Source organism: Amblyomma maculatum, chromosome 3 (assembly GCF_055883805.1).
Source record: "Amblyomma maculatum isolate TAMU_Amacu chromosome 3, ASM5588380v1, whole genome shotgun sequence".
Lineage (NCBI taxonomy): Eukaryota > Metazoa > Arthropoda > Arachnida > Ixodida > Ixodidae > Amblyomma > Amblyomma maculatum.
In genome coordinates, this window is record NC_139346.1 from 219,681,196 (window position 1) to 219,693,863 (window position 12,668).

At 49.4% G+C, this 12,668-nt stretch overlaps 1 protein-coding gene across 5 annotated transcripts in view; it reads right to left on the reverse strand.

Moving 5' to 3' along the window:
• The window catches only part of LOC146197749 (uncharacterized), a 523,674-nt gene that overhangs the window by 43,688 nt on the left and 467,318 nt on the right, over positions 1–12,668 (reverse strand). For 4 of the 5 annotated variants that reach the window (XM_084599657.1, XM_084599656.1, XM_084599659.1 and 1 more), the window contains 5 exons: positions 6,318–7,635; positions 5,166–5,470; positions 4,449–4,660; positions 2,550–2,603; positions 176–280 (listed from right to left, as the gene is read on the reverse strand). In XM_084599657.1, the coding sequence (XP_084455783.1) occupies positions 176–280; positions 2,550–2,603; positions 4,449–4,660; positions 5,166–5,470; positions 6,318–7,635 (1,994 nt within the window). The remainder of the gene's footprint in view (positions 1–175; positions 281–2,549; positions 2,604–4,448; positions 4,661–5,165; positions 5,471–6,317; positions 7,636–12,668) is intronic. The other variant, XM_084599658.1, reaches the window with a different exon arrangement.

Sequence of the window (12,668 nt, forward strand, 5' to 3'; positions counted from 1 at the left end):
AAAAAGAAAGACAGGGAGCATCAACAGCAGTAGCAGCTGTCTTGATGCCATTGTAGTATGTTACCAAAACAGCTCACACAGGCAACACCTGTATTCATTTCTTCCCAGCTTGTCAGTGAAAGCAGTACCTTTGGCATTAAAATGCAGTATCTGTCAATATAGAGTGCAACCTTACTTTTGGCTGGAATGCTGCGAGGTGGGCAGGTGCAACAAATGGTGTCCCCGTAGCCATGCTTGGGTTGAGCAGAGGAGAGAGGCCACTGTAGCCTGACAATCCCAACTGCCACAAGAAGAAAAGAGGAAAAATGCTGTGAGGCAGCTGATTCCACAATGTGATCAACACTGTAGACAATGAACAAAGTTTTTAGCTTCTAGTGGGACCACATCTCGATAGAATATGGATACAAAAAAGCCCAACGAAACAAAAAAAACTTGGTTAGCATTAAATAAAAATTAAACGCATGACCTGCATTAAATACTCACAGAACTGAAAACTTTTTCCTTCCAGAAAAAAAAAAAAAACAAAATAAAAAACAAAGACCTAAATGGCAAGCTAATGGGCAACATGGACAATCTTTATTTGTTTAGGTATTGTAAAAGTCTGAGACATCATTTCTGACCAAAGTATGTGTGCATGTGCATCACCAAAAAAATATGTTATCAGCGTCACCTCTTATCTCACATTGTGATAAATACTTATTTACTCAATAGCTGAAACTACGCCCACTAAGCTAAGCCTGTATGATCACAAAAAGATTAAAGACCAAGGTCTGCTGGCAAAGATAACTCCAAGTAAAGAAATCCAGCAACAGACGACCTGCTAGCAGTGGGAGCAAAGAAATATAGCATTTGCAAACACAGATAGATGGCCAGGTAAGTGACAGCAAACTGAAAATGTACACCCCATTTTAGTGATGCAATGGCAGCTTACACTTGTGAAAATGTTACTGGAGAACATTAAGCCGCGTTCAGACTATGTGTGCAACGCACGGATCGTTCGTAAGGATCGTAAGCGTAAGCGCGAAAAACGTAATGTGTCTGTTCAGACTGCTGTCGCATTGTGCGTAAGATGCGTAACGTCCGCACCCACCGTGGGAGTAAATGTTGGAGGACCCGCAACTTTTACGAGTAGCACAGATACGTCTGTTACGCACGACCAATGCGCACAGCCATTTCAGATTTACCTTTCCGGTCACGGGGCTTCCAGTCCTCCCAGATTTCGCGCGCAAACTACTAGTAGGCGACATCAACGCTCCTACTCTGCTGCAGTGTCTCGGCTCGCCGGTGTTATTGGTGTTGCGTCGGTGATTGTGTCTGTCCGCAGCTTGATCATGTGCAGTGCGGCATCTTCGCTGTGGAATTATCAGCCTCTCATAAAAAAAGTTCGGAAGAGGCCGGCTCTCTACTACGAGTAGCTGAAATCGCACAGAGAGAAGTGCAAAACGATGCCTGGCTGCAAATTGCCAGTGCGCTGAGTCAAAGCAGTAAGTGGCTTATCAATCCGTTTTTTCATGTGCGAACAAGCTCGCAACAAACGTTTCCTCTAGTTTAGAAAAGTGAGGTTATGGAGGCGGGGGATGCCCGCTTCATCTCCGTGCATTCTCCATTCTCGTATCCCATCGGCTCCGTTGACAAGTGAGGAAACAGTTGGCCTGCAACGAAAGGCCGATGCGGGGCAATGTCTGGCCGCAGAACGGAGCTGGCGCGGACTCGTCGAAGTTTGAAAAAAGCTCAGCATAAGAAAGAGAAAAACAAAACAGCATTTTCTGAGGGGAGACGAGGTTCCGCGGACGTTTCCGTGTATGCCGTGCGCACCGGCTCATTGTTTGGAGTCAGTAGTACGGCCTTTGAGTCACCACCCCGGCCTGTCTCCAAGATCGCTCAGCGGCACTGGTAAAATCGCAATCAGGGATGCAGGCGGACCATACCCCTGTTTTGGTGCGAGAGAGTGCGATGACGAGACACCGAGCAGGAGTGCGCAGTACGCCGACAATGAGAGCGGGCGCATGAAGAAATGTGCGAAGGAGTGAACGGTGCGTCAACATGGTGAGCGAACGTTTGAAAACTGCGTGCGAATGTGCGTGTATGAAACGAAGAAGTGTATTTGTAATCGAGTTGTTAATTGTTAATATGCCCATTGTTCTTTTTCATATTTTATTTGTGTGTCCAGTCTTTCCTTTCACAATTCATTTTGAGCTTGAAGAGCCCAGACCTCCGCTATCAGCCACTCGCTAACCGGCGCCATGTTGAGAGCGGCGACTGGCCGGTCGTAAAGAGTGCATCTTACCGAACAGCCCAGTGTGAACATGCGCGGTAGCAAGCTACGTAAACGGGAGTTCCAGCCGCTATGCGCACAGCGATAAATACGATACGACGGATGCGCATGTAGTCTGGACGCGGCTTTATGCTTACAATCCCACTTTTCCTCAGTAATGCACAAAGCAATAACAGACATGAAAAGATTTACTGCCAGGAAACTAGAATCACAGAAATGCTCTTGTGCACAGCATACAATGCAAGTTCTGCGCAGGAACGATAAGGAAACTCACTGCAGCGCTTCTTGAATAAAATGGGGAATCCAGCTTGGGATGGAACTTGTCATACTGCAATGAGGAAAAAAAAAAAAAAAAAAATGCAAGCAACACAAGTTACATATATTCTAAACAGAAGGAAACATTAAGGCATCAGCAGCTAACAGATCACATTCTGTGCCACTGAACAAGTCCTAGTCGTACATTTCTCCATTAAATGCAAATGAAAATTGCAGAAACACTCCATTTCTGAATACATACAGTCCTCTGCAACTTTACCAAAACCATCTTGAAACCATCTCAAAAAGGCTCGTTTGCAGTGAAACCGTGCACAATGCTTGTGTATTGTCCCTTTTGTTGTGTAGTAAGTTTGAGAATGGGGCTTACCTCGTTTGGCCGCACATAATGCGAGACCACAACCGTCTCTGATGAAAGTGAGGAAGCAAAAGACACCTAACACTGAGCTTCTGGGCAGTGGTGGTGCCATCTAGCGTCATTGCAAAAATGTATGACAATTGCCTTGCCGCTTTAAGTCACTGCTTTCCTCAAACGATGCCAGACAGAGCCACCACTACCCTTTGCCAGAAACTTGGCGTTTGCGTCTTTCACTTCCTCAATCTCATCGCAGACAGTTCTGGTTACACATCAAGTGCGGCCAAACCAGATAAGTACTATTCTCACATTTACTATGCAACAAAGGGGACAACAATGAGATTTCACCACAAACGAGGCTCCGGTCACAGCAGGAAAAATTTTAAAAATGCTTTTTATAAAGCTGCAGAATACTGTATGTGAGAGGGAGCTCTACTCCTTTGACATGAAGCAACAACGGTCAAACACACTGAGCAGCTTAGCTGGATTCAGCCACATACCATATTTATTTCTATATTGAACGCATGTTTCTTCCCCCAAGATGCTTATGATAACTTGGGGCCTATGTTCATTACATGAGTAACAGATTCACAAAATTTCACATTTCAACAACCACACTAACAGGTATGCTCACTGTACGGGTGCGTCCAACTATGTGAGTAAATACAGCACCTGTGTACATTTTGCACTTTGTACTCTGCTAGTTTTTATCACGGTAAGTTTAGTAGGGGCACCCAGTAACACATGCCTTTATTGATCCCAAAGCAAAGCTTGTACTTTAGGTTCCACCAGTGCAATGATTTTCAATCAGCACTTCTTAGGTGGCGCTATCAGGAAATCTATGTCCATGTGAGAATCATGATGCATTGTCCACACAGGTATGTCCTCTGTTGCTACTGCTACGTTACCGTTAAGCAATAATATTAACAGCCATAGCTACGAAAAAAATAAAAGCACAATAACTACCCGACTGAAGCAGACAGTGAGTAAGGAAAGGGATTTGGGAATGGTGGAAAGAAGGTGACATGCTGCCATGACGGAGAACTCTGAATTCCAACCGTCCTCAACGTAATGTGAATTCATAGCAAAGTCCAGAGCACGTCGCCTCCATCAAACTACCTGGGGGGACATTTGAGCTCCGTTGTTATGGATGTGACAGCATCAATGGCACCCCTCTGCAGCTCCCCAACTGCTAATCCCCTAGTTTGTGCCTCTATTAACCCACACATGCTCAGTGTAAGTTACCACATCATGTGACAGACCTCCTCCTCCTGACTTTAACGAGATGTCTGGACATGACTGCATGTCTTACTCAGATTCCAAGGGGTCCAATTCCCTGCCAACTCGGCCTTGTCATGTGGTCTCAGCTGATCGATCAGTGCACAGCCAACTCTCACCTGCCACAGATGCACTTTTTGTTCATAACAGTGACACCGAATTTCTTGCACAGTGGGGGCCCGTAATGCCGTTGCATTAAAGTAGCCACTGAGCTAACATGGCAAGTTGCACCAACACCGCCCAATTACAGCCTGAGAGGCCACTGACCAGATGAGGCGATGGCTGCGGCACTAGAGACCCCGCCAAGGCAGGGGGCAGGAACGGGCTGTGAGGGTGCAGAGGGTGATGTTGCTGCTGGGCAGGTTGCGTTGGGTGGTGGTGAAGTTCAGTGCGCATGTACGGTGGCGGCGGGATCGCTATGGACCGGTCCTGGGATGCCAGGAACCGAGTGTCCAGCTCTCGTCGCAACAGGTCTTGATCTGAGAACACAAAACAGCGGACATTAGACAAGAGTGCTGTCAGCCTGCCATTAGAAACATTCAAACGTCAAATGGGGAGGGTGATGTGAACCCAATTTTGTACTGCCTTAAAAAGATGTTGAAAAAAAACCTGCACTCAAAGCATGAAGGAGTTGTAGGAGGACTCGATGGTTTTCAGATTCAGACAGCATTTTTTAGCGCTAACAAAACACAAGACACACAGGCTCGCATCCTTCCTTGCCACCTGTGTTTTCTTAGTGCTAAAAAATGCCATCTGAATAAAAGCATGAAGGTGCAATACAAGGAACACTACATGAGATGAGCAAGCTCACTGATCACACACAGCAGGAAAGCACATTACCGGGGATCTTTTTCCACCTAGAGCTGCACTCTAAAGGGCCTCTGAGTTGCATTCCAAAACTGTTGGCTTGCTTGGAATATTCACACAAGTGCTGCTTCTTCGCCTCCCCCCACAGCCATAACATGAGCTGAGTGTTGCCCTCACTTGGCAGCAAAGGTGAGTCGGGCACAAAGGCAGTGGGTCCAGCAGGCAAGCCCAGTGCTGTGGAGGCAAGGCCCGGTGCTGCCGGTGGGGGAATGGGGGTGGCAAACATGCCTGGGTGCGGGGGAAACCCCAGGCCTGCTGCCGCAGCTACCGCTGAGGAGGCAGAGGAAGATGAGGAAGAACCAGTACTGCTGGCTGGCAGCGGAGGCGTAGGCCGGTGGGTTGCCACGGGGGGCGTACCCATCGATGGAGGACCATTGCTGCTTGCCGGCACTCCTGGGTAGGAGGAGGAGCCTGGCCCCGACCTGCAGGCAGCCCAAATGGCAAAATGGCTCTTATGATCTTTGCTTCCATATGTTGCAATAGGAGGGCTTGCCAGTGCCACCCATTGAAATGCACATGCCACTACAAGCTGTCCCTGCACCACACTATGTACTGCAACATAACTGAAACACCACACTTATAATTCTAAACATTTTAGGTGCAGGTATTTTTCTGAACATTTCTGTAAAACAAAATAAACTTCAGTGTCATTTTAAGATTTTGAATTAACTGTTGGTTAATTTTTCTTTTTTAAGTGGCACTCAGGTGTTGCCATTTTCAAGTACTTTCTAGGCATGCAGCCAGTCAAATGCCTTGCTACAAAGGTAATTTCTGAAGCATACACAAGGAAATTTAGAAAGTCAAAGTAAAGACCCTCTGTCATGTTGTGCAAATTAATGCAACCATCAAACGCTTTTTCCATCTCAAGGCAGCATCCAGAGAGAACAAATGAGCAATATAACGTGAGGTTTCTAGGATTCTTTTTTCATCACTTGTAATGAAAAATTAGAAAACAGTTTGAAAGGGCAATATTTACTTAAACAAATTTGTGTAAGAGCTGTTTTACTGCAGTGAAGATATAGGTAGAAGTAACTTGCCATACTTAACAGATTGAACTTGAAAAACTAGTTACCAGAATACTGAAAACTCGCTATTGCAAAATAATTTACTGTATGCAGATGACTACAGCAGCAGGGTGGTGCTCATCATGTATTATATTTAACGGAACTGCCGTTTGAGCACTCGATCCTCTGCCTTTTTGGCATGGTGGTCTGCATCGCATGATGCTCAGAAACCCTTGTGAAGGAAAGAGAATCGCGAAGCGCTCACCCTGCCCAGGGTTTGGAGAAGACGAGGCTGGTGAGGCTGTTGGAGGAGGCGCTAGAGTAGCAACCAGTGGGAAGCCCGGACCGCTCCGCGCCCAGCGACGGCCCCAGAGAGGGCGTGTTGTTGCGCGAGCCCCCGCGGCCGCTGCTACTGCTGCTGCTGCCGCTGCTCTCCTTGCCCTGAAGCGACTGGCTCAGTTGACTCAGGCTGGAGAGGCTGCTGTTGGAATGCGAGCTGCCCAAGCTAGATGTGGGCGTCGGGGCTCGCGTGGGCGTCACAGCAAGCCCCGGCCGCGCGGCCGTGGCCGGCGGCGGTGTCGGCAGCGCGGCCAGGAACGAGCTCTGCGGCGAACCTCGACTGTGCGGAGAGCCTCGGCTGTGCGGCGGCGGCTGCACCAGCGAGAAGGGGAAGAGCGGCGCCGGCGCAGGAGCCGCGGCCGCGGGCGTCACGGGCTTGGACACGCTTCCGCTGCTGCCCTCGCGGCTGCCGGCGGGGCCTGGGTTGTGGACCAGGTGGCTCGCCAGCAACGGCGACGGCGACGAGCCGTGGCCGGCGAATGCGCTGCCGTTGCGCAGCGGGGGTGCCGCGCCGCCGCCTACCGAGGCCGCGGCGTGCGCTGCGCCGACGGGCGGCGTCGTGGCGGGCGTCGTCGCCGTCCGGCTGTTGAAGAGGTGGTGCTCCCTCACTAGCGAGGCACTGCCGGTGCTCGACGAAGAAGAGTGGTTCCCATTGAGCGCCTCGGGCGGCAGGTACGGCGGCTGCGACAGCAGCTCGGACACCAGGCTCGGCGGGGGCGAGGGCTCCGCCGACGGTGGTAGTCGGCAGGAGGGGCTGGCCGGCGCCAACCGGGGCCTCGGTATGCTAGCAGCAGCAACGCTGCCACAGGAGCTGCTCGCGGTGAGCACCGGCGACGCGGACGGTGCGGCGCTGGTGGTCGTCGGGGTGCTGACCACCGGCGATGGTGCGCTCGTCACGGCGGGCGTCACAAGTGCGGCAGTGGCCGGCTGCGGGGTAGAGGTTTGGTGCTCGGCCGGCGGCTGCCACGAGGGCCCATTGTGGAGCAGCGGCGATGGCGGGCCTCGCCGTACCAGAGGGGGACTAGAGCGGGCGCTGGGCACGCACGGTGGCGCGGCTGCAGCGTTGGTCGTGGTGGCGGTCGTCGGCGTGCAGCTGGCAGTGGTCACGGCAGTGGGCGCCGCCGCCGCACCGACGGGTAGGGTGGTCGTCGTCGCACTCGACGCCGGGCTGGCCGCCGCTTGGCCGAGGCTCGGCGCCTGCGGAGGCCCTGCACACAAGAGAGCGGCGACACCGTCAGGCCTCACTGCGAGCAGAGCAGGCGTGACGTATGAACACCGACAGAACCAGCGTTGGACAGAACCAAGCATGTAACCAGAGTCGAGCAGACCAGATCTACGGTCGAAATACTACGGTAGTGGTGTAACGGATGGAGCATGCTGCTCCAAAAGCGATCTTCGGACAACGTACTGGAAATGCAAATATCTGTTCCTTTGCGGCAAATTGAACTGAATTGCCTTTATTTCCATAAACATACAATTTATGGGGGATTTAAGGAAAAAGTTACGCACAGCAACTTGACGGGCCTTAAACCCAGTCTGAGGGCAGCGGACACAGGCACTGATTCAGGAAAAACAAAAGAACAATACATAAAATAAAAATACTTAAGAACATGTTGGCTTAGACATTATACCAGCAAACAAAAATGCAATCTAAGAAAGTATTGCAAGAACCAAAGTAAAGCCACAAATCCAGAGCGTACACTTGAGCAACAAAAACAGTGAAAGAACCATTAACAACGTAGATACTGCGAGGAAAGAAAAAGACATACTTCAGCCATTGACACAGGCTGATATCAAAAGGAAATACTCATATAAACGCGAGATAGGGCAGGAAGTGACATCAATGTTTTTACGTGTGAGGGTGTTTAACAGGAGTGGTAAGCGATGGTGCAACATTTGAAGAGCATAGTTGAAGTTGAAAGTTTATTTTTGGATCAAAAAACAACGTACAAAATTATAAAGTTAGTGCGACGATGCGGCACATACCAGTATTCTGGACACCGTGTACTGTATTCTGTTCTGTTTCTAATTAACAGCGTTAAGGACGTGATGAAAGACTGATTTTGTTTTACGCCTTTACGATAGGCTAGCAGCAGCCTGAAATCTAACAGAGAGTGCAGTGTGAGCAATTTCAACTGGCTTAAGAGAGGTACGGTATGAGCGTCTACTGGAACATTACAGATACTACGAAGCAAGAATAACCGATTTATGTTTGTAGCAGGCGTCGTACTCCACACGAGACAGCAGTAGTGTACGTGACTCAGGAAAAGAGCGTTGTATAGAAGAAGTTTGGCCTTACGTGGCAGCGGTCTTAAACTGAACCAGCGACTTGAGCAAGTTTTCGTGCAAGAAAGTCTGTCCATGACATATGGCTGTCAAAAAACACACCTAGCGTTTTCGCAGACCGGACAAGTTCAATTCTTGAGAGACTTATAACAATGTCGGACTCTAAATTCACACCTTTATTTTTTTTTTGGTTGAAATAAAATAGCTTTAGCTTTGTCAGTATTAATTTTTAAGCCATTATCCTGTGACCACCTCTGTATTTTTGCAAGAACAGAGTTTGTGGTTGAAACCAGGCTCGCGATATTGCTCGGCGAAAAAAAGACCGTAGTATCATCTGCGTAGATTATTTACTTGGGTTCACTATCAACATAAACAAGATCATTTACATATAAATTAAAAAGAAAGGGGCCAGTATGCTCCCTTGGGGAACTCCAACTGTTACTTCTTTGAGCTGAGAGCAGATGCCATTAATTTCAACAAGTTGATTCCGTTGATTTAAAGACTATATCTAAAGCAATACCATAGTGCTTCAGCTTCTTCACTCGAGAAGTGTCAGCTTTATCCACTTCGAGTACGCAAGCATCGAAGTTGCTAGGGCGACTTCTAGGGTCGTGCGGACGCACGTGAGGCAACGTTGCGCAAGGCGGCACCATGTGGAATGCAACGGATCTCCGCCGCATGACATTCCGACCTGGGGCGTAGCCAAGGGGAGGGCTTATGGGGCTTCAGCCCCCCACGAACCTTTTTCGTACTGTCATGCACCGCAGACCAAAACAGCCACCAAAGCCGGAAATCAATTCGGACTTTGTCTCCGGTATGTCTTTTTCACGCTCAAAAAGAGATTTCGGCGAGAATAAAAAGGCGAATGTGCATTTATTTTTCTGAAATCGTTCATTAGACCATACAATGGAGACAAGCCATACTCTCAGACAAGCTGACAAAGCACGCAGTAAGGAGAATTGGAATACGTGGCGAAAAAAAAAACTAAGAGGGAGCGTGACGTTACATGCGCAGCCTCCGCAGGCCAAACTCCATTTTCTGACGCCGCGCTGTCTTCTCCCTCCCGGGCCTCTTGTTCGCACTGAATCTCGATGTTTTTAGCCGCTATGTATGCTCCGGTGGAAAGTCTGTCGATGTGGTCTCCTGAAAGTCCGCGTCTGTTGGTAACATTCCTGTTTTTTAGAGTGCAAATGCTGCATTATAATCTGTTATAAGCACACTGGAGAGAGTGCAGGCAACCATTTCATCTGCGGGTCCGTCAGGAAGACTACGTATTCGAACCAATGTTTACTGTATGGCTGGAAAACTGGCTATAATGAATTTTCAGTTCTGCATTTGCTAAATTAAACGAATGATTTCTTAAGCGATACATGCGCAGCATACTTGATGGAGTGAAAGCCCCGGACGGTACTATGTAGAATTTATGGCGCAGTTGAGAGGTTGGTGATAGGTATCTCGATACGGAGGAGGCTGAGCAGCAACGTCAGCCCCCATCGAAACAAATCTCTGGCTACGCCACTGGTTCGGGCTGCCTGCGGCTTGAGCGAGGCGTAATCGCGGAAAACAGCCTCGTTCACACCGGCGGTTGTATCCTTAGGGGCCAGAGTGCAAAGGCGGAGGGGAGACGCGGTATCACGTCCGTTTTATGTCAGGCCAGCAGAGCTCCCTACGCACGAGAGAGGCAGCAACAACGCCTCGCAGTGTGAAGAAGTCACACACTGTGGACGGCGATTACACGGGGTGCGCGCGTAATGAGCTCCGCGGAGAACCTTGACAAGCCTTTTCGGCACCCCGCGACGATGAGGAGGAGGGTAGTGTAGTGCACGGTGAGGCCTCAACATCTGCGACGGCTGTTGTGCAGTCCTTGCCCGGGCACAAGCGAGACTCACTCCATAAAGCCACGCGCAACCTTGAGCCGCAGTAACATCATTGCGCGAGAGATGTTTGCTCTCACCCCTTCGCCGAAAGTGATTGGGCACGTTTTCGTTTCTTCCACCCTGGGCGTTTGCCAGGCGGCCCTCACGGCCACTTTCCACACTGGCTATGAAAGCACCTTTCCTGATGCGCCCAGTCGCAATCCACTGATGCCGTGGCCAACAGGTTAGTTCACAGTGTACGCCAAAACCCGAAGTTGCGGTTAGTCCGCTACGCCCCGAGGACACCGAGAGTGCATCGCGAACACGCAGTACCGAGGCGCGCAGTAATGAACAGTTGCTCGAATATACAATGTCGAACAGTTGCTCGAATATACAATGTCGGGCTATAATGTTTCCGTCGGTGAACTGATGAAGCAATGCGCCGCACACTCGAGGTTAGCGACACATTCATTATCTCATCACCGACGTCAACGTAGCGTACCCGCCGACAGGTAACGCTTTATTCAGAATAGCATTCGATACGGACTATGATGTGCTGCAGTTGTTCCGGGTAATCTGCCGCCGTACCGAATGAAGGGTATCAAATACAGATAGGCTCTTTGATCATGTCGGAGTCCACTGTGAAGCCCAATGAGTGCCAAAGCGATGGCTTAGTGAGCTCCGCCGAAGCATACTAAAGCGCAAGTCCGGACAAAACGACTGCGGGTTTTTCTATATACCAAAGGTACGACTGCACGAATGCGACAAGGCCAGGAGCGATCGGAACGTCGCAAACGAGAATGGCTTACACGCATAAACAGAAGTCCGGACAAATACCAAGCGTGTGTCATTTCGTATCAGAATTGCAGTTATCGAAAAGTTTAGACGGCCGACCTGCAAAGTGAAGCTAGAATGGTGAGCTCCTGCAGCAATCCGTGCCACAATGTTCGAGGTGCACGCCACTCTCGTCTGCGACGTTCTGATCGCTGGCCTTGTTGTCGCTTTCGTGCAAGCGTACCTTTGGGATTTTGAGAAACCTGCAGTCGTCTTTACCTTTTGCACTGCGTTCGGCCCACGACTGCACCGTAAACCATCGCATTTGCGCGGCCCTCTCGACTGCTGCACTGTACAGAAAAATGGCGCTCTAGCAGTCAGGAGCCATTTGCTGGACAAGCACTAGAAAAACTCGACGTACGTTAGGAGTCGGTCGCTGGCGCAGCTGCGGGGGAGGCGGCGGATGGGAGGTTCTTGTCCGGTGCATTCGAAATGCGTTTTTGCGATGACGGGACTGAAGCGACGGCGGCGGCTTTCGCGCTGATAGCAGCGGAAGCCGTCCCTTATCTCTGCTCAATAAAGTTGCTCAGTCAGTGGCCAGATTGAATATAGTTTTGCCAAAATCATTTACCAGCCGAAAATAAAAAAAGTTTGACTATAACGCGCATAGTCAAAAGGTATACCGCTTCGTTCAAAAGTTTTGTCTGCTCCTCTAATGTCGCGAAGTATGCTCTCGCGTCAACGCATATTATAGTGAAGGCTTGTCAAAGAAAAAAACAACATGCGAATGAAATATTTTTCTGTAGGAAACAAAAAAGAAAAGAAAAAGCTCTCAGTGACCACGGCGTGCATGCAAGAGTGCAGCCGAATAGCGGACGACACGGGGATGAGATCTCGTTGTGCCGTCAGCGGCCTATGGTTGTCAGACCAGAAAACTGATTTCGATATTAATAAAAATTCATTTTAAAACTATCTACTGCACCGAATGAGCTCAAATATCGAGGATTCATAATTTAACGTGTGTGGAGGGAAATGCAATAATCAGTTTATGCTCAAATGGTAGCCGTCATGAAAGTACAAACATTTCCGATAGTTTCGGCGAGTACTAACATCGACCAAAGCGCACCCATACGGCTAGAAAGGAAATTCCACCTTGTGGGATTCCCCTAAAATATTAGACCAATTGACCAACCACCTGATCGGCTGGTCAGCGGTAGTCCAGGACGAATTTTTCTTCAGCTGCGAAGTTTCTGAGAAAGCTGTAGTTTTCCATTTTAGCTGAAATTGGGTCAATAATTACTTTCCTATTACAAAGTCCACCCTGGGGGATTCCACTAAAGTATTCGACCAATCTGCGAGTA